The 27670-nt window shown below is 58.2% G+C and overlaps 2 protein-coding genes across 11 annotated transcripts in view; both read left to right on the top strand.

Annotated features, from left to right (window-relative positions):
* Prdm16 (PR/SET domain 16) overlaps nucleotides 1–16117 on the top strand; it is a 279740-nt gene extending 263623 nt beyond the window's left edge. For 2 of the 5 annotated variants that reach the window (XM_010627786.2, XM_010627784.2), the window contains exons 11-17: nucleotides 2245–2417; nucleotides 2781–2858; nucleotides 6259–6428; nucleotides 6543–6717; nucleotides 9588–9824; nucleotides 10454–10628; nucleotides 11720–16117. In XM_010627786.2, the coding sequence (XP_010626088.1) occupies nucleotides 2245–2417; nucleotides 2781–2858; nucleotides 6259–6428; nucleotides 6543–6717; nucleotides 9588–9824; nucleotides 10454–10628; nucleotides 11720–11854 (1143 nt within the window). In that variant the 3' untranslated portion in view covers nucleotides 11855–16117. The remainder of the gene's footprint in view (nucleotides 1–2244; nucleotides 2418–2780; nucleotides 2859–6258; nucleotides 6429–6542; nucleotides 6718–9587; nucleotides 9825–10453; nucleotides 10629–11719) is intronic. The other 3 variants (XM_010627787.2, XM_010627785.2, XM_010627788.2) reach the window with 2 other exon arrangements.
* An 8045-nt stretch (nucleotides 16118–24162) lies between these two features.
* The window catches only part of Arhgef16 (Rho guanine nucleotide exchange factor 16), a 22511-nt gene continuing 19003 nt past the window's right edge, over nucleotides 24163–27670 (top strand). For 2 of the 6 annotated variants that reach the window (XM_033767297.1, XM_033767296.1), the window contains exon 1: nucleotides 24528–24753. The gene's annotated coding sequence lies outside the window, so the exon portion shown is untranslated. Of the gene's footprint in view, nucleotides 24255–24527; nucleotides 24754–25905; nucleotides 26021–27670 lie in introns of those variants that run through there. The other 4 variants (XM_010627789.3, XM_010627792.2, XM_010627791.3 and 1 more) reach the window with 4 other exon arrangements.

Here is a 27670-nt window from a genome sequence, read left to right as displayed (position 1 = left end):
AGCAGACTCCTGCAACAGCTGGGCTGAGCCAGCCTTGCTGGGACAGGGATAGCAGTGGCAGGAGGGGGCACACTTCCGGGACCAGAGGGAAGCAAGGCCACACTCCTTGGGAGTCTGGGGGCTGCACACCGGACACAGACCCCACATCCTACCCTGGCCACATCCTCCAGGGTAGACAGTGCCATCTGTGGGCTGCCTGTCCTCGCTGGATGGGCCCAGCCCCCACCTCTTGGCCACAAGTCACTGTCCCTGCCCCTCCCCCCAGAGGGTCCCGGAGCCACACAGGCCACACTCGCAGTCCTGCACCCACCAGGGCATTGTTCTCTGCTCCTCTGTGTTTCCCGCCCTGGACAAACCCCGCTTGTGAAACCTGGGCCCTGGCTGAGTTCACAGCTAAACTTAGCGCCTCCCATTGTTTCTTGGGCCGTTCAGTTTGGTTAATAGCTTCCCCCGATTTTCCTCGGGACGGGCTGGCGAGGGCCGACAAGCCAGCCAGGCACATCCTGTGTTTGTGTCTGTGCAGGGAACAGCCGCGCGGGTGAGGCCACCCGGGCCTGAGGGAGAGGCCCGAGGGGCCGGCTACCCATTGTCTGTCGCCTGTGCCCCCCTCAGCCTGCCACCCTCTGCTGCCCTGCTGAGAGGAAGGGGCAGGGAGGGATGACTAAGGTCATGCGCTCCTGGGCTGCAGGTGGGCTGGCGCTCAGGCAGGAGCCCCAAGGGCTCTGTGCTGAGGTTGCCCGACCAGCGCAGTGTAGGTGCTCACGGTGTGGCCAGGCCCCACCCATGAGGCTGAGGTGTCCTTGTGATGGCTGAGTAGAGCTGGGGTCAGAGCTGCCCAGGGTCCCCTGGCAGCAGCCAGGGTCAGAGGGAGGGACACTTCCACCTCCACCTTGGTGTTTCATGGTAACCAGCAAGCCATCCACAGTACCTAAATGTCCACTGCTCGAGTGTGACGCCCAGGGACACTGCCGAGACTCCTCTGTCCCCTGCCAGCCGTGCCCTGAGTGGACGCCTGACACACAGGGCTCTGGCATTCAGATGAGGGGCCGTGGGGCCGAGGACTGGGTGGCTGCAGAAACCCCCAGCTGTGCGCTGTGCCTACCCTGGGGCAGCTGGGTCGGGTTTCTGCGAGAAATGACCAGGTGCTGTCCACGAGGTGCAGCGCTCCACACTGCCCATGGGCAGGGGGCCATGCACAAGGGCCTGTGCTTCCTCCCCTCATCCTCCATGCCCCTAGGCCCTGGCTGCCCACCATGCCCTCCCCTCCGTCTGGGGCACCACCTTCACCCACCCTCGTCAGCCCTCCATCCACATCTCCCAGGCAAAACCAGCTTCCGCAGGTGCTGGCCTAGCACAGGTGCTCATGATACTGCTGCAGCCATGACCCCAGGGTCATGGGCATTTCCTCCTGAGTTCCTGCATCACACCGAGGGCGCTGGGTACGATGGACCCGCCTTCCTGATGGTCAGGGGTACAATGGGCCCCTGACCAACCTCCCCGTCCCGCAGCACCCACAGAAGAGCTACAGGAAGCGTCACGGAGACCTGAGTGGCCCCACTGTCTCCTCCCCTCCTGTCACCAAGGCTGAAGCCTCAGCGAAGCAGCCAGTCAAGGGCTCCGATCAGAACTCTGTCCTCCAAGGGGAAAAGACCAATTCCTCTCCTCTCACCTCTGCGAGCAAGCCCATGGCGCCTCCAGGGGGCAGAGGCAGGTCCCTCTGCATGTGTCAGTTGTTCTGTGCGGTGTGACACTTGGCATTATCTTTCCAAATGTGCTTCTGGGAATCTAGCCTTAAAGGGCTGCTGTTCCCCTGCAATTATGGCATACTGCCACTAGGTGGTGGTGGTTCCCTGGTCCCCCTTCTGTGTTTTAAACAGATTCCTGCAGCAAGCTTCCTTTCTCAAGATTAAAAAATAGATTAAAAATAATAATGCTATGTGTAACCCAAACTGGACAAGAAATGCTGTCCAGGGTCAGCCAACTGCATAGCTGGCCTAGATCAGAAAAAGGGCTGTCTGGCCCCATGCTGTCCCACCCAAACCTGGCTGGTTGTGAAAGAAGAGCTCCAGCGGCACCCGGGGTTCCAAAGACCAAGGTGACAGAGGCCCCTGGGAGACCTGGATCCAGGAGCACTTGCAGATGTGCTCAGCCTTAAGGCATACGGGTGCCTGGGAGGGGCCTACGCCCCGTGGCCAGGTGGCAGCTGAGCCCGACATCCCTGACCTCTGCCCTCTCTCCTGCCAGCAGATGTCAGCCATCGAGACCATGACAGAGAAGCTGGAAAGCTTCGCAGCCATGAAAGCTGACTCGGGTGGCTCCCTGCAGCCCCTGCCCCACCACCCCTTCAGCTTCCGGTCTCCACCCTCGACGCTCTCAGACCCCATCCTCAGGAAGGGCAAGGAGCGGTACACATGCAGGTGAGGCCCTCGGGGGTGCAGAGGTGCTGCACACACTCCTCCTGGTGAGGCATCTTGGGTCTTGCTGTGCCAACAAGTGACGTAAGTCGGGCCTCCCCGCCACCTAATGCTGGTTTCCATGAGCCCACAGTGCAACCTCTGCCATCCTGGCTGAATCCAGGAGCCCAGAACTGGGCAAGGGGTCCGTGTGTGCCCACTGCTCTGTAAGACCAAAAATGGGTTCCAGGGACAAAGAAGAGACTGTGAATCAGGATTCAGGCAGCACCTCCGCCCAGGTGTGAGGCCTGGGGTGTCAGATGAGAGTGTCAGAAGAGGGGGATGGAGGTCACCCTACACCTCCCTCCTACTCCTCCCTCCACCCAGGTACTGTGGCAAGATCTTCCCCAGATCGGCAAACCTCACCAGACACCTGAGGACGCACACCGGGGAGCAGCCATACAGGTAGGAGCACCCTTGGGTGGGTGGCCCAGCTCCCAGGGGGCGCGTGATCGGTGTACCCGCCCTTGGAGAAGACTTGGCTGTTGTCAGGCTGCTCTTGCCAGGTCTGGCGGCTCCCTAGGCTCCTCGCAGCCCCTCACCTCCCACTCCCAGGGTGTTGAGGTGAGGCAGGAGGTACCCAGGAAACTGCTCACAGAAGGGTGCGGACAGCAACCCTCCTGCAGCCGTGATGCCACCCAGGGCAGGGCTCATCATCAGAGCACCCAGCACCTCTGCTCCTCTCCTGATGGCTGCAACTGCCCTCCCGATGGTGGACCAGAGGGCTCTCTGGACAAGTGTGGGTCCCCATCCTGCGCATGGGCACCGGCGATGGTGAAGGATTTGTGGCAGCCCTAGCTGGGAAGCCACGTCTGCCCCTTCCTCGCTCCTATCTCTTGGGGTGGGAAGTGGCCACACAGGGGAGGCAACCGTAGCACTTGGGGTTCAGAGCAGCTCCCCAGCGAGTCTTGCCATCCCCGTTCCAATGAGGAAGAGGCAAGGCTTGGAGATGACCGTCACTCAGAACCTGCTGCTACCTCAGCCTCAGCCTCCTGTCCTATTCTGCTTGGTCCCTGGAGCTTTGTCAGGCGGCAGCCCTGCCCAGCGCTCCTGGAGTTGACCTTGTCAACATAGCCCAGACGATTGTCACCCTGAGACACACGGGAAGTGCCCGTTTGTCTGCCAGGATTAGTTTAGTAACACACCGGGTGTGTCTGCCCAGAAAGGCCAGGGAAGAAAGGGTTTGGCTTGATTTGAAACTGATGGCATTTGATTCGGGTACTGCACCCACCCAGAGCTTGAGGCCACCAGGAAGTGGCCACAGGTTGATGCAGGTCCTGGGACTTGGTCTGTGTGCCCATTCCAGGGGAGGGGGCACAGGGCACAGCACATTTCATTGTCCCTGAGCCCCGCAGCAGCATCCCTGGAGTCCACAGCTCTGCTGGGGTCAGTGACAGCTTCCCAGCCACATGGCCTGCACCCGGCCCACCTCAACCCCTCCAGAAACAGTGACGACTTAACAAAGGCTAGCAACAGGAAGATTTATTTGGTCCAGTCGCCTCCTGGAAAGGGAGCCATGTGCTTTTTCTGTAACGAGAGCCGACTTTTGGACAGTTCTGCGTGCTAAAAGCCCCAGAGGGCCCAGGCTGAGTTTATAGAAGAATTTAATTATCATTGATTTCTTTTGCGCTCTTCAATCTGAGAGCTTCGACTTTGGTAACAATAATTGCTTTGCAAGTTTGTGTTGCAAATACTGACTTTATGTGGCTCAAGGCAGGTGGTGCAGAGGGGCTTGGTGCTGTGTGACTCCGGGGCTTGCTTTGAACCTCGGAAGGATTTCAGGCTGGAAGAGGAAAACGTAGCCCATCCCGGAAGCTCCTCAGAGAGGAGCGGACCTCTCCACGCCTGTCGGGTGCATGTGTGCCCCAGGGGCCCAGGTGTATGGGTGTGTGCCCAGGCACGTGAGTGTGCACTGAGTGTGTGCGCATGTGCTCGGGAGAGCCCAGGCCCTTCATCAGCAGGCTTTTCTCGGGTTTTCTCTGGCAATGGCATCAAAAAACCGGAAGTCTCTCCCTTTCAAGTCCTGCTCAGCTTGTGGAGGAGCATTCCAGGTGTGCCCCGGCGCTCTACAGGGTGACTCTGCTCTCCCACCCCAGGGCCCTTTGGGCAAGCAGTCTTCTGCTCTTGGCTTCTCCAGCCTTGAGCCCTGTGGGTGCAGTCAGAGGATAAGGTGCAGCGGTGCTACCCTGCACGCGGATGGTGCGGGGCGCAGTGGAAAGGGTGGAGATTGAACTGAGGACGGGAAGACTGCTCCCTAGTGTCTCCTGGCTGCTGGTGGCACCTGTGCCACACCTAGACGGGCCATGGAGGCTGGCCTGGGACCCCTCCCTGCCAGCTCCCCATCTGAGGAGCACCCTCCTGCTGAATGCTGTGTCCTCTCCTCCCTCCCAACCCGCTGCATCCATGCTAAGAGAGGCAAGTTTCAGGCAGCTCAGAGTTTATCGATGTACGGGCTCTGGGGCAGCTGTGATGGAGGGGGGCCATTGCCCCACCCCAGGCCTCTGATGTCGTGTTGGGCCTGTGAGGGCTGCTCACACACAACCTTCCCTGTGTCTGCAGGCAAGTCCCTGTCCACATGAGGGCAGGCTGGTGGCCAGTGTGTGGCCAAGGGCCGGGCCACCAGCATCAGGTCGGGGTGAGGGGGGTTTGGAGGCCCTGCCCTCCTGCTGGAATGCAAGGCGCTGTGTTGAGACCACCTTAAGGTGGGCATGAGCCCCACCTTCCCGAGGCTGCCTAGGCCCCACCCCAGAGTCTGCAGCACAGGGCATGCAGCAGAGCCAGCTTCCTTTCCAAATATGAAAATACATGATCACAGACACAAAATTCCCAAGCACTCTTGCACTGTTAGATGCAAATAAGTATCTCTGGAGGAGCTAAAGGCCAGGTGCACATAAGCGTGCTCACACACACAGGCATGCACACACGCTGCACATGTACACACGTGTGTAGCAGAACCAGAGTCAGTGTCCCCTCTGCTTGGTGTCTGGACAAGGGCATGGAGCCAGGTCGGGCTTCAGTCTGCAGCCACCCCTTCCTGGACCCCAGCCCTCTCCCAGCTCCCAGGGGGCCCTAGTTTCCCCCCATTCCTTTCCTTGCGGGCTTTTCTGCTGCTCTGCACATGCACCCCTGTGGCACAGGGAGGATGCCCTCAGGTTCCCAGCCCTGGCCACAGCTGTGCCCAGCACAAGGGCCCAGGCCCTAGTGCCCCTCGTGTGGAAGGGCCAGTGCATGCCCATGACCATGATCTGCAGGCAGGACAGTGTTGGCTGTGATCCACACGGGAGGGGCACCTTTTGCTGGTTTTCCCAATGTACAGTGCAGGCGGGGGAAGCCCTGCCACCTGGAGGGGGCATAGATAAATGGCACACTAGAGCCAACAGCACCTGAAAGGGTCTGTGTGGCTGGTGCCATCCTCAGCTCGTGGGCAGCAAGGCCAGGAGCACCACCCCCTCAGAGCAGCTAGAAGCCTTAAAGGAGGGCCATGAAGAGGCCCAAGATAGAGCATGACCACAGGCCCAGCCACACGGGACATCTGGACCAGGCCCTCCAGAGCTGCAGAGCAAGTGGCCAGAGCCAGCCATGTCCTCTGTCCTTCAGCTGGGAACCCGCCGGCAGCTCTAGGTGCCTTTCTGTGGTGCAAGGTCGCCCTCTTGTGGCTTCCAGGAGCATGTGGGCCTGCCAGCTTGGACAGGAGGCGGGAGGAAAATGCTGGGGTTCCCGGCGGCCACATGCCTAGGGGACAACAGCTTCCGGGAGAGGCTTGGGCCTTCTGGACCCCTTCCCACTAACGGCACCTGTGTTCCAGGTGCAAATACTGCGACCGCTCCTTCAGCATCTCCTCCAACCTGCAGCGGCATGTGCGCAACATCCACAACAAGGAGAAGCCCTTCAAGTGCCACCTGTGCAACCGCTGCTTCGGCCAGCAGACCAACCTGGACCGGCACCTCAAGAAGCACGAACACGAGGGCGCACCAGGTGGGGCTGGGTGCGGGACCCTAAGCCCCTTCCCAAAGGGCTGCTGTGTGCCTGGGGCCGGGAGCAGGCAGCGAGGATGCCCCTGACCCCACCTGTCCATCCATCCGTCTGCAGTGGGCCAGCACGCTGGGGTCCTCGCCAACCACCTGGGCACCAGCGCCTCCTCCCCCACCTCCGAGTCAGACAACCACGCACTTTTAGATGAGAAGGAAGACTCCTATTTCTCTGAGATCAGAAACTTCATCGCCAACAGCGAGATAAACCAGGCATCAACGCGGACAGACAAACGGTAAGAGACGCACAGGCGCAGGCAGAGCGGGGCTCTTTGCCTGCAGGGGCGAGGAGTGTGAGGGGTGCATTAGTGACAGGTGCAAGTGTGGGCCCGGCCGCTTGTGTCCCCATGGCCAGCGCCTTTGCCTGGTGTGGGGTGCTGCTGAGGACCCCTGGTGAACACCCAACACCTGCTCTGCACATGACAGACCGATTCTGATGAGCCTGCGGAAGCTGAAACTATGGCCAGCCGAGCCAGCGGCTGGGTGCACCGCCCGGCACACAGCCCGCCCGTGAAGGCAGGAAGTCTCCTTAGCTGGCCACACCCCTGCCCGAGAGACTGAGTGCAGTGCATGGCGGGGCGCTGGTCCTTCCTCTCCTGACTTCCCAGAGTCACGAGTGAGGGCTACACAGCCACGGCCTGCCAGAGAAAGCCCTGATCTGAAGCGAGGTCCCTGCCAAGTGCGCGTCACCGTCACATGGCCCCAAAGTCCAAAGCGCTAAATGGAGTCTAAGCTGGAGACCATCTGTGTACAACATGCAATTACACAGCACGCATGCAGCCGCCGCACACACACATGTGCATGACGTTAGGCACCCCGCACATATGTGCACATGTGTGTATACAGGCACACAGATCTCCCGAGGGAGGCAGAAATGCAGGACCCAGCTCCTGATTCACTTGCACCCTGGGCTCGACATCAGGAAGGCCCTGGAACCCTGGGCAGCAAGCTGTTCCTGGGCCAAAACTGAAGCCGGAGCAGCTGTGAGAAACAGAGGCGCTGCAGATCCTGAGAGGCCCCGGGAAGGGGCCCCCTGGCTCTGCAGTAGGGAACCCAAGGCCATAGCCGTGGTGCCGTGCTCCTGTCCAGGCCAGCTCAGAGCCTGCAGCCAGGCTCCTTACTGCACTGGCACCAGGGTCCACCCCCCAACCTCTAGCAAGCAAGAATGGGCCCTACCTCGACCCTGTGCCAGGCCCGTCTTCTCCAGGGCGGGGCGGTGTCATCCTTGGTCACTTGTGCCCCCGGGCAGGGTTGGGGGTGAGAAATTCACCAAAAGATCAGTGGCAGAAGCACTTGGACCCACTCTGCTACCAAATGTCTGTGTGGTGTCCCCAGGAAGATGACCTCACATGTAGGGTCCTCTGACCTTGTGCAGAGCCCAGAGTAGAGCCCACCCAGTAGACACCCTGGTGTCCCCATCCTCCATGCAGAGCTTAGAATGCACTGGAGAACCATCCACTGCTGGGTAGCTCCCAGCCATCCCTAGCCTTTGCTGAGAAAGTTCGGCTTCCCCAGCCCAAGGCGAAGCCAGACAGAAGCATGTGAGAATTCCACCTCATGCCTTGCCTGGTGCACCAGGACCAGAGTGTATGAGCTGCCAAAGTCCAGGGTCACCCAGAGATGTGAGGACACTCCCATAACCACCGGGAGGGGTGGCCACTCTGGAAGGAAGGAGGGCAGCATGTGGCTGTGGACAAGACCGCTGTCCTGAGCCTGGTCTTTATCGTGGAGCATTTCGACAGGGCTATCTCCTGCCGTCACAGCCCTGGGAACCTCCAGACAGTCTGTCCTCCTGAGGTGAGGTCACCAGGGCCCACCTGCCTTTGTCATGAGAGCCTAGGACTTCTCAGATGTCCCCATATTACTGACCCAAGGGAGCACAGAAGTAGCCTCCTTGGGGTTCTCCTGGATGGGGGCTGGGTCTCTGTGAAGGCGGTGCTGGAGACACGTGAGCGATCAGCATGCCACGTCAGCTGCCATGGGATGCCAAGGGCACCGGAGCCGGGCAGGCCGCGAGAATGGGCCACTGGTCCACGGCCTCCACTCCACCTCCTGAGCCCTATGCCGTGAGCGGTCCCAGCGGGAAGCTCTGTCATACACTGAGGGTGCCAGCTCATGCCCAGCCAGGGCCTGAGTTGTCCCTGTGGACATCACACCCCACACCCATGGAAAAGAGCTCACTCCCGGCTGCCTACTCCCCTGGCGCAGGGATGGCATTCAGACCCACCGTGCCCCTCCTATCCTCTGAGGGGCCCTGAATGCCATGTGTTCTCCCCAAGCAGGCACAGGCCCCAGGGTCCCCCGGGTACTCAGTGCTGGGGAGAGGGGCTGTGTGCAGTTTGCAGGATGGCCGAAAGGCCACCTGGCACTGCAGGAGTCTCGGCCATCCCTGAGGGCATGGCAGGACCAGCTCCTGTGCTCCCCGTAGGCCCCAGCTAAGGCCCTGTCCATGCGCCCTCTTGCCCAGCTCTGCACCCAATGCTGAGCCTACACAGATGCTGGGGCTCTGGGCGCAGCCATCAGGCCATCCCTGCCATCCTTTGCATCCTCCGCCCAGCAGTTGGGTCTGGGCTTCGAGAGGGCCCAGCGGGAGCAGACAGCCCAACCCCAGCCTCACTCCAGCACCCAGCCCCTGATGTTCCTTGGGATCCCTGCCAAGTCTCATGGTGGGAGAGGGCAGGGATGGGCAAAAATGAGCGATTCCAGGCCCTGGGCAAAGCTGACCTGAATGCCTGTCCGCCCCAGCCTCCCTTGTGGGTAGCCCCTGAGCAGTGCCCAACTCTGACACCAGCACAGGGCCACTTCCCATCCAGCCCAGCCACGCTTCCTCCCTGACACCCACACTTGGCATGAACCCTGAATGGTCTGTTGTCCATGCTCAGGGGCCTTGCCTGTCCTTACCACCCCGAGGCAATTTCCTTCCTCCTGGGCATCCCTACCTCCTCCCTCAAGAGCGAGGGAGGGGACCAGAGCTCCCTGCAAAGGTCGGTGGCCACCACCTCTCTGGGGAGGGCAGGGAGGGTCAGGAAGGCTGGTGGGTACCAGTTGAATGCTCAGAGTCACAGCTCTGGGGGCCTAAGCACAGCCAATTCGCCCACGGTTCCAGGCCAGAGATCCAGGAGCTGGACGGCGACCCCCAGTGTCCGGGCCTGGCCAGCGAGAAGCCAGAGGATGTGGAGGAGGAGGAGGAGGAGGACCTGGAGGAGGATGAGGAGGACAGCCTGGCAGGGAAGTCCCAGGATGAGGCGGTGTCCCCTGTCCCCGAGCCCCAGGGCGTCTATGAAGATGAAGAGGATGAGGAGCCACCCACCACCCTGGCCGTGGGCTTCGACCACACCCGAAGGTGGGGAGCGGCTGGGGAACTTGAGCGTCATGGGCGTCTCGCCCTTTGGCCTTCTCTGTCCTGGGCTCCCTGCCTGCTCAGCCAGTGTGGCTAAGGCTGGGTCCTGACAACAGCAGGAAGTGAGGGCCACACACACCAGGCCCCTTTGAGAGGCTGGAAAGACGCAGAACATGGGCCCCAGCCCTGGGCAGGACTCTGACCCATCCTGGAGCCCCACCCGAGGCCCAGCTGCACCCTGCCCCCTTCAGCACGCTTGACACCGCAGGCTCCCCATGTTGCCCTGCGTGAGGCCCTGGAGGTGCCGCTTCCTCCCGAGCTCCCCATCCTTGGAAGGGAACCAGGTCCCTCCAAAGTGGCCCAGCCTCAGAGAATGAGGCTCCTCTAGCTCCGTCTCTGAGGCCAGGGCCCCTGCCTGCCGCCCACAATGCGCATGCACACACTCAGCCCTTCCATGTGGCTCTCCGCACCCATGTGGCTTCTCCCACTTGTCTGTGTGTCCGTGTGTCTGTCCCCTTGTGCATGTGGCTCGTGGAGACAGTGGTGTGCATGTGGGCGCAGAGCCAGCCATGCGCCCAGGCAAGGCGGCCAGAGTGGTAACCCCAGGCCCCTCTCCCTGGTCCTTGGTGCAGGTGTGTTGAGGAGCAAGAAGGCGGTCTGTTAGCCTTGGAGCCCACGCCGACCTTTGGGAAGGGGCTGGACCTCCGCAGAGCAGCTGAGGAAGCATTTGAAGTTAAAGATGTGCTTAATTCCACCTTAGATTCTGAGGCTTTAAAACAGACCCTGTACAGGCAGGCTAAGAACCAGGTAGGTACCGCAGAGCCCTCCCCCATCTGCCGGGCTCCAATGGCAGTGGCCACCATGCCAGGGGACACTCAGGACTGCTGCACCCCATGCCCCCACAGCAGCTAGCAAGGTGCCCAGGGATCACAGCCCTCCTGCAAGTGGGGCAGTGCAGGCGAGGCTGAGAGCAGACAGGTGAGAGCTGGCCCCAGACACTAAGTATGGGCTGCTGACCTCTCCTCACGCCCCAGTGGGAAATGTCCACATGCAGATTCCACCTTCCCCGTTGCCTGAGTCTCCACACTCTGATTCCAGCCAGAGAGGACCTGGCAGCCCTGGCTTCTGCCAGGAAGGTGATCCACCAAGTGGTCGCTGCCTCCAGCAGCACCTGGTACAGGGTCCAAGAGGCCCTGCAGTGTGGAGTCCCTGGGCTTGTCCACGCACCGCAGCCCTCCCACCCCACGTGTCTCAGCAAGAGCCGTCTGCGTGTCTGTCTGCGTCTTTTACTAATTTTGTCCAGAGTGTTCACCTGCGGGGCCGGCGCCGGGCTCCCCAGCACCCCACCCTCGCCCACACCATGTTCAGAGGGTCCCTGGGTCCCGTGTCCTTCTGCTCTCAGGCAAGGGCAAAAGATGCCCCTGGGGTGTGTAAGGCTGAGACACCATCCTGTCCCACGATGTCACAGGACCATGAAAACAGGTGCCTGTCTCTGGGCCCACAGCCCCGCGGGCAGCAGGACTTTTGTTGGCATGGGGCCTTGGTGGTGACCACCCCCAGCTGCCAGGGCCGACCTCTACCATTGAGCTTTCGCTGGTCACCAGCAAGGAGACCAGGTGGGAGGTGACCACCAGCCAGCAGGCACTGCCAAAGAGAAAGGAACCCCATGTGCCCGTGGCCCTGGTACCACCCTGGGGCAGGTGGCACTGCCTCCCTCCCTGCTCTCACATCCACACAGGCACGCCACCTTCCTCTTCCAGTCGCGGGCAGTGTGCACCTCTCTGACCCCTTTGCGTCCTGTCCTTGTCCAGACCAGGGGCCAAGCAGGCCAGCGGGTGGTGGGCAGGGCAGGCCCCGCCATCTCGAACCCTCTCACCTGCGCTGTCGCTCTCCCCCAGGCATATGCAATGATGCTGTCCCTCTCTGAGGACACGCCCCTCCACGCCCCCGCCCAGAGCTCGCTGGGCGCTTGGCTGAACATAACAGGAGCCACGTCAGAGTCTGGAGCCTTCAACCCCATCAACCACCTCTGAGGGGCTGGGCCCAGAGGCCAGAGCCAGAGCATCTGCCGCGGGGCAGAGGGAGGCCGCGGCACCCCATCCTCCATGGCCCGGCACCGACTTCCCCTGTGAAAACTGAAAATCCAGCAGCCCCTAAGCAGTGGCTGAGCTCCCCTGTCTTCAAGGGCCAGTCGCGAGGACACCGTTCCATGAAGACCCCGTCATGGGGGCTGCCTGGAGGACCCACGCCCGGCGAGCATGACATCTCAGTCCACACCGGCCACCTCCGGGCACCTGCACGGCTGGAGGAGGGACAGAGGACGTGGATGTGCGCTGGGGACGGATATCTCTCTTGCCAGCGCTTTTCATAATGAAAGTGACAGGAATAACCCTTTTGGTAATTGTATTGACTACAGAGTCTATTTAAGCATGTGGGTTTTAAAAATAGACAGTATTTTTTAAAAATCAAAAAAATGACTTGCAAATTGTTTTTTAAAAGTAATTTTGCATTGCTTTGAAATTTCAGCTTATTTGCAAATCCAAACCTGCCTGGGCGGCCACACCAGGCTCGGGCGTGTCCTTTATACTGTAGATAATGGAGAATTTTCTATTTCTGATCCTATTTGTACAAGCCAAGGTGATTCTGGGTGCCCTGGAACCGAATGAGGGCCATGGAGCTGCTCTATGGAACAGCGGGTGGACTCTGCCAGGAACTTTTAGGCGCCCCCGTGTGGCCTGCGGAGGGACCCACAGGCCCCACCCAAGACCCCCAGTTCTATGGAGACCTTAGGAGTTGGGGGCCTCGGATCCTCCATGCAGAAGTGTGGCCAGGTGCCTGGTGGCCCTTCCAGTCCCATCTGTACCCCAGCCGTCCCCAGGCTGGGCCTGGCCTCTGCTCTCCTGAGGGCAGAACTGGAGGGCCACTGTCTGGCCTCCAGCCTCCCACCCGCAGCGGACCCCTGGCCACTGGGAGCCCTCCCCGCAGCCACTCGGCTCCAGGATGCCAAGCGCTACTGTGCCTAAAACTCCGGATCAACCACGCGGCCACTGCCTCCGCTCTCTGTGCAGGTTCTTGGCAGGCCAAAGTCGAGGACGGAAGGGTCCTGGGACCTGGTGCAGAGGGCGGAGAGGACACAGCCCTAGGGATTCCTGCTTTCTCCCTCTGGATGTGTCTGCTTCTCCTTTTGGATGGGCTTTAAATTATCCCCATAGGGGCCAACTTCAAATAATAATTTCTTTTCCCTGTTGGAATTTACCTTAATCTGTATATAACTTGTAATTTTTCTAATTCATTTCTTTCTTATTTTATTTCTTCCTTAACAGTATTTTTGGCATTAGACATTCTTATTGTGAAGAAATAATGTTAATATAAGTATCTAGTGAAGGACCAAAACCATGTGATAAGGTGTGTTGTGTGAGCATAACCAGGGAGTGGGGCGGTTTTTAATGTGCCAAATACCCCCGCGTGTCCCCACGAGTCCTGCTGTCACCGCTGCCCACTTATCAGACAATCATATTTTTTTGTTAAATTTGAGTTTCAGTCGCATTTGCATTTAAGACAGGTATTCTATTTATTTTATTGTTTGGAAAAGAAAAGAAATGAGTGTCCCAAGAAGAAGAGAAGAAAAAGATCGCCTGAGTTGCCCTTTAAGAAAGAAGAGCAGAAATGCAAAGTACATGAAGCAAGCCACGTTTGTGTGGGTTTGGGTCACGCTGTGGACATCCGTCGACGCGTGTCCGAGGGGCAACAGGGCGTGTCCGAGAGGACTTGTCCCATGCATGTCCCAGGCACTCTGGGCCACAGACAGTCTACTGCGTTGGCGCCGGGCTGCACCAGCTGGCCCTGGAGGCTCGAGATGGGTTTGCCATGGACCACACAGACCCAAAGATCATGGGGATTTTGCTAAATCCAAGCAGCGTGGCAAGATGGAGAGTCACCTGTGCGTGCGCAGACTGGAAAGGCCCACAGAGCAGCTGGCTGCTGCGCTCCATCGGGATTTCTGAGCACGAGCTCATCCAGGCCTGCCAGGTACCGGCATAGGAATTTGCAATTTCCTCTTAACCTAGATGGGATCCCTGTAAAACTCCAGCCTCACATACAAACACCCCATTTCTGTAAACCCAAATTATATAATTTCTTCTGCGAAAGAATACGGTGTGTGCTCTTTTTTGCGATGTGACTCTGCAAGTGGGAAGTGCGGCTGGATGGAGACCGCGCTGCGCCTCGAGGGGCTTTCCCTCTGAGCCCCATCCAGGCGGTCCTCCAGGCTTCTCTCCCCGCGCTGTCTTCTCTACCATCCTCCTTCCCCTCCCCCAGGAGCCCTGGTTGGACCTTTAAGTCCTGTGTTTTTGTCCCCCCAGGAGTGGTGACAGCAAGCCCAGCTTCTCCTGAACACTCAGCCCGCAGGCCCCAGCACTAGCAACTTTGGGAGGCTCTGACCTTGAATCCCTGACAGACAGAGCACTTGTCTCCCACACTGGGACAGCCCAGAAACGGGGCTCCACGCTTGGCCCCAGATCCAGCCAGCTCCAACCCATGCTCTTCCCTGCCCTAGTGGCAGCACCAGCCCAGATATGCTGGCCCACTCTGGCCCAGTGTCCTCAGTACCAGGAGACCAGCGAGGACCAGGGGCCAGGCCTGGTATTAGCATCCTGAGATCCTGGCCTCTGAGCAGCAGGCAGTCACCTCACTGGTAGTATGGACAGAGGTGGGACCAGACAGCTGGGCTGCTGACCACTCCCTGAGAATGTGGTCAGGGTGGAGCAGGGATGCCATGGGGCGGGGTGCCTAGACCGCTGCCCTGACCCCAACTCCTTTGGACAACCAGCCTCAGCCCCAGGCAGAAATTCAGGCTCCCAGCACCTCCCCTCCACCATCCTCCAGCCCCGGCCCCCGGTGCCCTGTTGCCGCTGTCCTCCCTGGACATTTGGGTAGGACACACGGCACCCCGCAGGTCCCGGTGCACAGCCCGGGGGGTGTGGCAATAGACGGGCAGGTGGGCAGGGCCTGCTTCCCGAGACCCAGAGTGTAGCTGGTTGGTCAGGCACTGACGGACCCAAGCCAAGCACCTCAGGTCCAGCCCTGCAGACTCAGGGACGTGGCTTCCTCTGCCTGCAGCTCCTGGAGTGATCCCAAAGCTCTTGCTAATACATACCACGTGTTCTAGATGCAGAGCCACAAAGCACTGGATTGCGGCCCCACCCCTGTCCCCTGCCCAAGCGACTGAAACCTACTGAGCTGTATTCACTGTGCTGTTCTGGGAGGGGAGAGGAGGACTTGCCCCGCACTGCTGCCAGGTGGGGGACAGGGAGCCCTTGCTGGGACTCTGGGACACAGCTGCTTAAGGCTCTCAGAGCCAGCCGGGTACCAGAAGCCATGAAACTGTGTCTGTAGCATCGAATGATACTGTGATGAAGACCTTCTTGCATTTTTCCGAGAAAAGCTCCTTTTTCCATTCCATTCTCTGTTTGTTTGTTTCCTCCTTTTCTGTCACTGGTCCAAATTACCACTTGTGGGGGGGGGGAATACAATAAATAAAGGCAGCTCGCGTTTCACACGTACAGTTCAGTCGGGAGCAGAGGTTGCTCTGCGCGTCCCCTGCGCGCCTCTCGCCCTTGCAGGTCTCCTCAGAGCGCGTGTGATTGAGAGTGTGTGTGCGCGTACGTCCGCTCGGTAGTACACGTGTGTACGCAGGACCCAACCTGCCTGGCCATCGCCATTGCATTCGAATTTGGTTTAGTTCCTGTTTCGTTTCTTTTAGAACTGTATAGGGCTGAAAGAGAAATCAAATGTAAATGTCTGGTTTTCACATATTGTTTAAAAAACAAAACAAACAAACAAAAAAGAACACTGAGGAGGAGGTGGGTGCCGACCCCGCCCCTGTTACTGTAAATCGCTCGTTGTGTTTATGAGTGAACTGTGCATGGCTCGTGTTTCGCGGTCATTATGGTGTCTGTTCGTGAAATTTTTATGACAAGGAAAATTCCGTAGACGCACTTACTGAATATGTGATTAGGGTCAGTGGCAAGACGAGAGCCCCGAACGGAAGCCCACGCCGAGGGCCTGTTCCTAACTGATCAGAAACGGCTGTGGGAGAAGGAGAGAGACAGACGTGTAGGAAGTAATCAAAAGAGCGATTCTGCAAAATTCATTTTGATGCTTGTGATAAAGACAGATGTACTTGTGTAGAGAAATCCCTTTACGAACAAGCCTAGGAGATGCTGATTTGGAGGCTAATGCTGTAGAATAGGACTGTATACCAAATGTAATCTTTCCGATGCTACAATGAATTTATACATGAGATTGATATGCAATAAATCTGTGTGCTTTTCTAAGCCTTGGGCCTGCGAGCTTCATTGAGAGAGGGCCGAGGCCACCGGGCAGGAGAGCAGGGGCAAGGTGGGACCCCCAGCCCCAGCCTTGAGTGAGGAGTGAGGGCGCCGGAAGCCTCCTCCCCAGCTTGGCCAGATGGGGCTGTTCCAACTTCCAAAGAAAACCAGCTGCTGGAGGGCACAGCTGCCCTGGCCAGGGTGGTGCCCTCTGAGTGTGAGCTGCCCAAGCTGCCAGCCTCTGGCAGCACCAACCCCAGAGCCCGTGCATGAGCCCTGCCCAAGGCCTCTTGGCATGCAGCACTTCCGGGCAGAGGCAGTAGACAGGCCCATCCTCTGTTCTGTCCTAAATCCATCCCAGATCTTCCCAAGGGTCGGCTTTCTCTGCCAGCCTCCCATGGAGTACCCAGCTGTACCTCTCATACCCCAAACTTGGGCCTGGAGCCACCCTGCCAAGCAGACAGGGGTTTGAGCAAAGGCCCTGGGGCATAGAGAGCAGAGTAGCCTCCCTCAGGGGTCTCTCTGGCTGTCCCTCTGGAGCACCCCAGACTCCCTCTGGGCCCAGCCCCAACCTCATTCTGCTCTGACCAAGAGGTCCTCTGAGGCCAGTCTGGAAGCCATTGATCCTCCCTGTGGCTCTTCCTCTCCCACCGTACTGAACAGGGCATTTCACCTTCCCATCCCAAGACCCAGAAAGGGGCCTGCTGGACAGGACCTTGCTGTCTCCTCCAGCGGGTTAAGGAGCTGCAGGTAGTGAATGCACATGCAGGAAAACCTCTCTCCTCCTCCTGGTGGCTCAGGGTGTCCAGGCCCCTGGACAGAACATCAGGAGTCCCAGTCCCTGTGCCAGAACTCCAGCATGGCACTGCCCACTGTGGACAGTGCGCCCGCATGGCCCGGAGGTTGCTTGCAGGAATGGGAGTCTGGAGGGGTGAGTGGTTTGCAGGGCGCCATCCCTCAGTGCAGATCCAGCAGCACCGAGGCCTTCAAAGTCCACGAGGGCCAGGACATGCTCTGGTGGACCACTGGGAGAGGGGCTGGAGTCCCCAAAACAGCAGCTCTGGCACTGCCAAGAAGGGAAGAAATGGCAGTCAGTCTTGGCTCGAGATTCCCAGACCCGAATCTGGGGCTCCCGCCTTTTTGTTTTCCCAGCACAGGCTGGGTGGGGACGCATTTCAGTATTTCAGGGCTGTTTTCCTTCCTGTCGTGATTGACGAGGTGTCGCTGAGGTCTTAAGCCTGATGGTCAGATGTGGGATTCGCCGGGAGCTCTGGCCTCAGATGGCTTGAAAGGCCCCTCCCTGGGACCACATTTCCGCTGGCAGAGGACAAACGGTGCAAACCACAAACCTGATCGATGGCCGTGCTCCCAAAAGTCACTCACGGCGCTGGGTCGAGGAGGTGGACGCCCCCTTAAGGGCCCTGCCTGGGGCTCACCACGCCAGGGCTCCCGCTGAGTGAAAACCTCCCCACTTTGTTCAGCCTGGCAGCCTCCCTGGGGGGGACAGGAAAAATCCAGGGACCGGGGCGAGCAGCGGACAATGGCTCCATTGTCGGGTGGAGGAAAGGAGAACAGCAGCCTTGCAATATTGCTGACAAGTACACTTTGTCCTGCGGCCGGGTCCTCCCATAAAAGACGGAGGAAAAAGGACCCATTTTGGAAACGGGGAAAAAAAACCTGCAGGAGGAAAAAAAGAAAATGTGTCAATGAGGAATCTGTTTTCTGGGAAAAGAAGTGCTTTTTCATTCCCCCGTAGCTTCATCCTGGGCCAAGCGTGAGTGTGCTGGGTATTTGCTGGGAAGCCTGAGAGAGCCGTCAATCTTATTTCTCACGACAGCGAAAGTCCCCAAATCGAGGTTGCGCTCATTTAGGGTACCGCGGCCAGGGCTGGGGCGGCTTCCTTGCTGTCACGGGGACCCGGAACGGGGCGCCCACAGTGCAGGCTGTTCAGGGGGCTCCGAGCCTGCGTCTGCTCCCCGCAGCTCCATAGCTCAGGAAGGGGAAGGGGCAGGTTCACACCTGCAGCCCCAGCCTTCAGGAACAGGATTCTGCAGCTACAACACTTTTCCAAGGGTGACCTGGGGCCTGCAGCCGAGACCCAAGAGAGGGAGCCTGCTCTTGCCCCGCCCTGGGACCCAGGATGCAGCCCCCAGATTCCTGGACACCCAGGGGCCCGGGAAGGTCCAGGAAGCCAATGAGACAGAACAGAGCAGGACGAGCTTTCACAGTGCCAGCAGCTGCCAACGCACACTGACCCAGAGACCAGTGCCAAGGTGTGTGGTGTGTAAGTCACCCAGGATCTGGTGGAGACCCTCGGGCAGCAGGGATGGGACTTGGTGGGTTTCCAGGTGGCGGCTTCCTGTGCAACTGGGCAGGGAGCGTTTCAGCGGCTTTCTCTGGCCGGCCCCGAGCTGGGCACAGACACCAACCAGGGCAGCCATCAGGGTTGGGTGAAGTCCTGTCCCCCCGCTCTCTGGGCAGGGCTGATCACTGGAGACTTGTTTGGCTCCTTGCTGGTTTAGCAGGCTGGGGTCCGAGTGATTCTATTTAGTAGATTTTGCTTTTCAGAAACATATTAGGATAAAACAAAACAAAACCAATCAGAAGCTGCCTCGATGTGCCACATGCCTCCAGCCCCTCATCACACCTCTCCCACCGTGGGCACTGCCCACCCGAGTGGCGTTGCCACCCCCCCCCATGATGGCCCAGGTTGTCAACGTCCGCCGAAGTCTCATAAATGTGGAGTCTGCTGCCCGGAAGCCCTGCTTTACTGCTTGTCCCTCCCTCCCCAACCCTGAGACTCCTGAGCCGAGTGCTATCTGCACGGTCTCCCCTTCCCCCGGACTTGGAGACCTCTTCAGCCTGGCTGAACCATGCGTGGAGATCCCTGGTCCGCTGCCCCAGCCCCATAGCTCAGCCCTCCCCACTCTGTGCACCTCCTGCTGCCCTGAAGGGCCGCACCTGCACATCCTCCACCTGCAGCAGGCCATGCTGGCTGCCTCCACCATCAGTCTGTTATAAACAAGCTGCTTGAACACCCGTTTTACTGTGGACATGAGTTTTTCACTCTGAGTAAAACCCCAGAGGGCGATGGCCAGATGCTAGGTTTCAGCTGGGAAGAAACCACCACACAGCTTTCCCGGGCTGCTCCGCTGTGCCCTCCGCCGGCTGTGCCAGGAGCTCTAGTTGCCAACATTCTCGCCAACATTTGGGGCTGCCAGAGTCTGCTTTCAGCCTTAATGGAGTCTTGCTGTTGCTTGGGCCTTTGAGGCCCAGCTCCTCGTGTCAACTCAGCCTCTGGGTTCCCACAAGAAACCCCCCAAGACTCCAGCTGCACTGAAGGACAAGCCACTGGTGCAGGTGACAGCTATAGGACCACATCTCACCTGCGGGCTGGGCTGGAGGACCCACATTCAGCCACTCTGGGGCCCTCAGGGGCCTGGGGGCAGAGGTCTCCTGCAAAGGGCGGTGGGTGGTTCCCAGGGTGACAGAAACATCCTGCACTGCGGCAGCAGAGCTGTATGCCTGTTAAAAAGTCACCTAACCGTGCTTTCAGAAGACACTTTGTCACGCAAAAGCAGGCCTCGATTAACCTGATTTTTTCAAAAACAGTGTGCGCCACCCACCCTACTTCAAGGCAGGAGCCCTCGCAGATGGCACCTCAGAAGCCTGGGGTAGGGGAAAGCACTCACACCCTTGCTCCCCCAAACCCAAGCCACCTGGGATCAGCCAGTCAGCTGGCCACCCTGGGATGGATCCTGCACTCAGGGGAGCCCAGGTTGGTGCCAGCAGCAGGCCCCGAAAGCCTCAAGGGTGGAGGTGTGCCAAGGTTGGCACGGGGAACAAAGACACTGTGGCTTTGCTGTGGAGCAGCTCTTCACCCCAGCCCTCGGGGTGGGCCCACCTGTTCACCTTGGGCTGCCTGAGCCCCCTTGGGACTCAGTGTGGAACTTGTTGCCTAGACTTTCTGCTTGGGATCATCTGTAGAGTTTAAAGACACACAGGGAATAACAGGCGCCGAGGCAGTCACCTATATACTCAGCACTCAGGAGGCTGAGGCAGGAGGATTGCAAATTAGAGGTCAGCCTGGGCAACTTGGTGAGAACCTGTCTGAAAATAAAATAAAAAGTGCTGGGTATGTAGCTCAGTGGTAGAGCACTTGCCTAGCACATGTGAGACCCTGGGTTCTGTCCTGGTGCAGAAAAAAAGTACAGAACACGACTGCAGATTTTATGGCTGTACATGCTATAGCAACAGAACAGAAAGACATGAGGTGGATAAATACCCATTTTGGTGTGGCAGTTTCCTCTGGAAAGGACAAAGAGGGAGGAGAAACTAGAGGGGCTGGAAGGGGTTCAAGTTCATCTGCAGGGTTTCATAAGTGTTTGGGGCCCTCTGACCACACCCAGGTCCGCGGCAGAGAGGGGCATCTCAAGGTTTTTCCTGTCTACAGCTCTGGCCTGGATGATGTTAAGCAAAATTAGTGGAGGGCACAGCTTCATCCAACTCACAGCCCAGGAGAAGCCACCAGCCTCTTCTGCCAGGCCTGCTGTCTACTCCTTCCTGGGCAAGCACAAAAATTTCTTCACTGCTAATAGTTTAGGGTTGGGTCAAATGCTTTTCCTCCACCTAGAGTCTTAGGACTTTTCTCTTTATTCTGTGAATGTGCTGAGTTATGCCAATTGATTTTTAAATATTGCACTGAACTTGCCCTTGGTTTGATGTATTATCCACTGTGCACAGAGCTAGGTGTGACCTGCTCAGAATCTCGGAGGACTTCATTCCTAAGTCCACGAGGGATGCAGGCCCGCGGGTTTCCTTCCTCATGACATGCTCAATATTGGTGTCAGGGTAACACTGGGCCCAGAGTGTGAGCCAAGCAACCCGCCCTCTTCCTCAGGGTTCTGAAAGACTAAGGTTGGAACCGTTTCTTCCTCTCCACGCCATCAGGGTCTGGTGCTTTCTTGTGGAAAGGTGCTTCTTATTTTTTGGCTGCAATAATTCTATTCTTTCTATCTGTCCTTCACCAGTTAAGATGAGCTCATGTCTTTTGCGTCATCGGCTGCCTGACCATGACTCTACAGCAGCGTACCCACCTGTTCCTATCTGGGCCACTCTTCTCCCTGCTGTTGTCCCCTAGAGTCTTTTCTCTGTCCTGAACAATCTGAGATTATCGACCATATTGATTTGGCCGGATAATCATCACATTGTTTTACTGATTTTTCTCTGTTGTGAATTTATTTCCTACTCCACTGATTTCTATTGACTTATTACTGTATTTCTTCTATGTCTCTGGCTTTAATTTGCACTAAAATTTCTAACATTTATGCTTTCTTTTTTGCTTTTGAGACAGGGTTTTATTATATATTCCAGGCTAGCTGTGAACTCACTATGGAGCCCAGGCTCACCTCAAACTCACAATGACTCTCCTGCCTCAGCCTCCTGAGTGTGAGAATTACAGGTGTGTGCAACCACGCTGAGCACTGACACTTAAAGATGGAACTGTGGATCACTGATTTCTAATACGGCTTCTTTCCTAACCTATGCATTTGAACCATACATTTCCCTTGAGAAAGTCTCAGGCACATCCCACACATTTTGGTTTATCGCCATCATAACTCAGTTTAAGGTATTTTGTAATATCACCTGTGGTTTCTCCTCTGACCTTTAGATTACTTTGCATTACTCAACTTTCAAATAGTTAGGAATTTTACAGATACCACAGTGTTATTTGTCTCTACGTCTGTCCTGTTGTGGTCAGAGAACACGATCTGCATAATTTTGATTGTTGCCAATGCTCCAGGCTTTGCTTTCTGGCCTAACAGACGGTCTGCATGTGTCAGGCGGAGCTGGGCAAGTCTTTAGCTCTTCGCTGATTTTTCTGGCTTCTTGTTCCGACATTTACTGGAAGAGGTGTGGAAATCTCCGACAATCATCGTGGGCCCTGTTTGCCCTTCTGGACTGGTCTGGGTCATCCTTTTGCATGCATTTTGAAAGTCTGTCACTGTGTGGGAACCTGTAGGACTGTGGTCTTCTTGATCCACCAAGTCCTTCATCACTATGACAAGTCCCCCTTCCCCTCGGCAATGTTCCTATTCCAAAGTCCATGTATCTAACACTAATATGGCCACACCAGCTTTTTCATAACCAGGATTTGGATAAAACCTTCACCTGCTTTGACTTCTGCCCTGTGTCTTTCTGTTTGAATCTTATTTAATAAGCACCAAATAATTTGGTTTTGCTTTTTTTCTAGTCTGACAGTCTTTATCTTTTAATTGGTTATGTTTAACCCATTCACATTTAATATAATTATTCATATGGATGGATATAGGTCAGTCTGTTGTCTTTCCTCTGTTGCTCTGACTTCTTTTGGATTAATATTAATATTTCCTCATATTCTTTCTTGCCCTTTCTCTTGGCTTATCAGCTATGACTGTGTCTTAATTTTTAGTGCCTGTTCTAGTGTTTTCAGTATTTTTCCTTACTGTTATTTATCTGTGGTGTTATGCCATTTTATGTAAAATATATGAACTTTACAGTGATATTTCTATTGTCTGCCTGTCTTTTGTGCTCTTATTATAATACACTTTCCTTTTACATTTTGCTTTAAATAATATCTTTTAAAGAAAACAAAGCACAGGGAATACGTCCCTCCCATACCCCCACATACTTGTGATTTCTAGTAGGCATCTCTTCCTTGTCCGACCTAGTTTACATCTGCTATCATTTTCTTTTAGCCTGAATATTTTCACTCTGGGCATTTCTTGTACTCTAGGTCTGTTGAAAATGAAACTTCAACATTGGTCTCACAGCATCTTTATTTCATCTTTTGTTGAGAGATATTTCCACTCGCAGTGCACATTTGGCTGACAAGCCTCATCTCTAGTGGGTTAACGTTGTGCCTGTCCTCTTGGCTGGCAGAGACCTGGAGTCACCAGTGTCCCTCGCTGTCCCCTTCTGGCCTCCTCTCCGCCACTGTTTTCTGTCCTTTAGTTAATGAACCTCAGAGCTGCAGGACCTGGAGAACCTCGAGGCTCCCTGGGACTCCTGGCCTTCCTGCCATCACCCTGCCTGGCTCTGCTCAGACTGGAGGCAGAACCCACTCGGGCAGTCTGCAGGCAGGGGCGCAGAGGGTGGTCAGGGGCCAATCTATGGCTACAGAAAAGGTTCTGGGGGTTTGGCAGAAAAGCGCAGGTGGGACTGAGATTCGCATCCTGCTGAGTTCAGGTTGAATCCTGGTTTCCCCAAGGGTCAAGGTGCTGCAAACGCCCAGCACATCCTAGGTGCAGTACCTACAATGGGCTCCTGGGGGCAGCAGCCACTCTCATTTCCCAGAAGCTGCGCCCTCTCAACCCACCCACCCCGCCCCACCTCTCCTGGTGGCTCCGCCCCCGGGGCAGCCTGGGTCAACTCTGAGCTACGTTTCCCTTCCTGCCAACGACGACTACTGGGCTGTGCTCTGCCCAAATGCACCTGCACGCAGGCCCTCAGCCCTCGCAGGCTGGGGTGGGGCCAGGCAGGACCGCCCAACGACCAAGCCCAGCTCGGGTCTCCCCAGCGTGAGCAGCGGAACTGTGCCTGCAGGCGTGTGTCTCCTACATGCACCCGGGCTGCCCTCTTGTCCTTTCGCCGTCCTGTGATGGCCACAGGGTGAGAGGGACCCGAAGCGTCTCAGGCATTGCGGAGTCAGTGTCACAATGATGAAGAGGGGCAACGGGGCAGGTGGCAGCCTGATGTGGGGTGTGGTGATCCGCAGGCTGGAGCAGACCAGAGGTGGGTGGGCCAGGGCGTCGGCCTCGGCCCCTTTGTCCAGCTCTCCAGGAGCCAGGCCCAGCAGATCTGACCACGAGATCCCTGTATTTGGGCCCCGCCGCTGCTCTCAGGATGAAGACAGGGACCTCGCGGGGCCCCACCAGCTGGCCCCATAGCCTGCTTCCCAGCTCCCCGCGGGCCTAGTATTCTTCTCTGGCCATACTGCTCCGCCCCAAGACCTCTGCACTCGGCAGGCCTCGGCCATCTGAGACACGGAAATGGTGATGACTCAGCCCCCTACAAGGGGCTGGGTGCTGCGAGCTACTGGCAGGGGCTACCGACTGGCGGCCAGGTCTGACAGAAGCCAGAGGCGGGGTCTTCCCAAGGCGAAGAGGCGGTGCAGTACTGGTTTCTCTGGGAAGGCCTCCCGGAGGAGTAGGCGTGAAGGAGAGGGACCACTGGAAGGAGGCCAGAGCTAGCGGGAGGGCCAAGGGGCGGGGCCTGGAGCCTCCGGGGGGAGGGGCGTGATCACGTGGGCGCCGGCCAGCCTGGTGGGTATGGTGCCTGGAGCGGGCAGTGCCAGATAAGGCACACAGCAGGTGCCCTGAGCATGCCCCACCCACTCCTCACCCAGATGCGTAGGCTGGGCCTTCCGGCTGGATCGCACCTAGCCCAGCAACAGCACTGATCCGCCTACCTGGACTACCTGCACCGTCGCCCCGCCCACTAAGGCCCGCTTGGTCCCGCCCACGCTCCGCCCAGGAAGTGGGGAGGGCGCAAGGAGCTGAGCGGAGGTGGGCTGCGGACTGAACCAGGTGCTCCTCGGCCGCGCAGGTGAGCCTTCCACGCAGGTGAGTCCGGCGCGGGACACGCCTGCGGGGATACGTGGTGACCCTGGCACCGCCTCCTCGCCTTTCCTGCGAAGACCCCACTTCAGAGTCCGCGCAGCTTCGCTCCAGCCCGTGCCGGTCCGCGGGGGGCGGGGCCTGCAGGCCGGGGTTGGGCTTCAGGCGGGGAGGGACCTTTCCTGCGAAGACCCCACTTCAGAGTCCGCGCAGCTTCGCTCCAGCCCGTGCCGGTCCGCGGGGGGCGGGGCCTGCAGGCCGGGGTTGGGCTTCAGGCGGGGAGGGGACCTGACCCTGTCACCTGGGCCTTAACGCCCCAACTCCATGTCCCCAACCACCGCCCCTCGGCCCTGAGCCTCAGTCAGGACCCCCCCCCCGCAGGGAGCTGCAGCCGCTCGCACACCAGGCGCGAGGACTCTTGGGAAGGAGGGCAGGGTCAGGGAAGGGCCTCGCAGGGGTTCACACACAGCCTCCCACATATCCCAGGTCAACCGGCCTCCTCTGAGGAGGGGCAGGAAGCTCCCCACGGCGGTGTGGACCCTGCACACTGTCCTGCCTGCCCAGCCTCAGTTTCACCATCTGTAAACCGGGAGCAGAGGTTCCTTTTGAGTTTGGGTGAACCAGTGCTGGGCTCCTTCTTGGGCCTCCACACACTATCTGGAGCCCAGGCGAGGCCCAGATGTCCCTAAGTTCTTGAGGTGCAGTCTGTGCACCAGCTAGGATCAGGGTGGAGCGCCTCCTTGCCTGGTGCCACCTGTGGGGCCTGCTGCAGCCATCAGGGGGTCCCAGTGGGTCACGGGTCCTGCCTGTCTGCCTTGATCCTCTGTCAGCGGCTCCGGGGCCAAGTACCACTCAGCGTGGCCTAGGGAAAGTTCCTTCCACCTGGGCCTCCTGTTCTTCTCTGGACCGTCCCCTTGGGGTATGGGCTCAGCTGGGTGCAAGTGCAGACCACACAGTCCTGTTCTCACGATGCCACAGTCCAGACGAAGCCCAGCACTGGTCACTGAGTCCTAGCTGAGCCCCACTGCCCCGGAACTGCAGGCTGCCCCAGCTTGCTGCTTGGCTGGGGTTTTGGTTTCAGTTTCTGGGTCCATTTTGGCTGCCTGTGTGTGGCCTGTGGCGGCTCAGTGCTCAGGTGACCATCCGCTGTCCACCCAGCATCTGCAGGCGAGTTCCGGAACCCTGCACTCCCTGTTCCTGGCTTAGGGACAGCTGCCCAGGTCAGGATGGGCTGGCTCCTCACTGGTTCACGCTGACCAGCAGCAGGACCCAGGTGAGTCCCATCCTGCTGCTGCTTCCTCACCTGACAGAGAGGAGGGGCTGCCCTCACACTACAGAGCCAAAGACACCCGAGGGTGCTGGTGGGCAGGGTAGCAGAAGTCCTGTCCTCTGTCCAGGTAGTGGGCAGGGTGCTCCTTTGGGGGCCCCCTATGCCAGCTGAGCCTGGGTGGGACCTAGGTTTGGCGGTGTCTGGATTTAGAGGCAAGAGATGGGCGTGTCAGGTGGCCGCTGTGGCTGGCCAGGCTGTTGGAGGCAGGCACCCAGGGCTCTCAGCCACCCCAGCCTCCCTGCCTCGGCTGGGGGTGCTTGTTCTGTTCATTCTGTCACAGTGCCATCCTGCACAGGCACCACAGCATCCCTGGCTGGAGCCACAGGATGTTGGGACCAGTAACACCGCATTTCCAGCTGCCCCAGGATGATGGCCCCTGAGCTGAGCTGATGGCCACCTTGTGTGAAGCTGGCTAGTGTGCGACTTACAAAGCCACATTCTGCCCCCAGGTTGTGTGTGACTTCAAGTCCCACGCCAGTCGGGCAGAATTACCTGCGCACAAAGGTGTCATTGTGGTCTAAGTGAGGTTGGAAGGGCAGTGCTGGAGCACTGAGCCTCACCAGGCAGGGAGGAGGCTGAGGGACTGAGAGGCTGGGGTAGAAGGATGGAGCAGCCACCTCAGAGCTGCCCATAAAAGTCACAGGTACAAGGTGATGTGCGTTACAGTGACAAAGGCAGCAGGGACCATGGGCCAGGAAACCAGGGTCCCTGGGGAACCCGGAAGCCAATCTGTGGGAAGGAAGGGTGAGGGCTGGAGGACCAGAGCAGAGCAGCCCAGCCCCCCTGGATCCCCAGCCTCAGGAGCCACATCGGGTCTGTTTGGGTCCCTCCCCAAGCTGCCTCCCACCCACGCCCCACCATGGAGCATGGAGCAGCAAAGAGAAAGCAAATGCTGTGAGCTTCAGGGTTCCAGGCTGCCCCGAGCAGGTGTCACCCAAGAGCAGCACAAAGCTGAGGGCCTCTGTGGGGCAGCCGTGGCGATTCCCGCTGGGAGCAGCGGCCCCACGCATGTTAGTTCCCCGCTCAGACTGCAGCCTCTTGGGGAAGAACAGAGTCCAGGTGAGACCAGGGCAGAGCCCTTGCCAATGCCGGGCATTCAACCATCAGTTCAGAATGTGAGCGCCACTGTTTGTGGGGACCTCAGACTTGTAGATAGACAGAGGCCCTGGCAGACAGCTTGAAGTTCTCACCTCCCTGTGTGTCTCTGCAGGAGCTTCCTACTCAGGGAGTCCAGGCGCCTTTACTAGGGTGGCCCCAGGGACATCCAGCCCACTCTGAGATACAATCACACAGAGTGTGGCCGGCTCTGCCTGGAGGGCAGCCGCAGGGACAGCGCTCTTCTTGGCCCTGTCCTTCCACCTCCCAGTGACAAGCCCAGCGTCCCCTCTGTGAGCCAGTGGCCTGGTGGAGAGGCTACAGATGCAGACATGGACTGGCTGTGCCAGGAGCCTGCAGGACTGAAGTGTGTGCCCTTGGGCTGGGGATTTAACTCAGTGGTTCTGCCGCCTGCCCTGCAAGTACAAGGTCCCGAGTTCGTTCCCTGGTACCAAAAAAAAAAAAAGTGTGTGCCATAACCAGGGCCACCCCCCAGCA

This window comes from Fukomys damarensis, unplaced genomic scaffold, assembly GCF_012274545.1.
Source record: "Fukomys damarensis isolate Sample0158 unplaced genomic scaffold, DMR_v1.0_HiC HiC_scaffold_23, whole genome shotgun sequence".
NCBI lineage: Eukaryota > Metazoa > Chordata > Mammalia > Rodentia > Bathyergidae > Fukomys > Fukomys damarensis.
The sequence above is the reverse complement of the archived record's forward strand: the minus strand, read 5'-3'. Positions and strand labels throughout refer to the sequence as shown.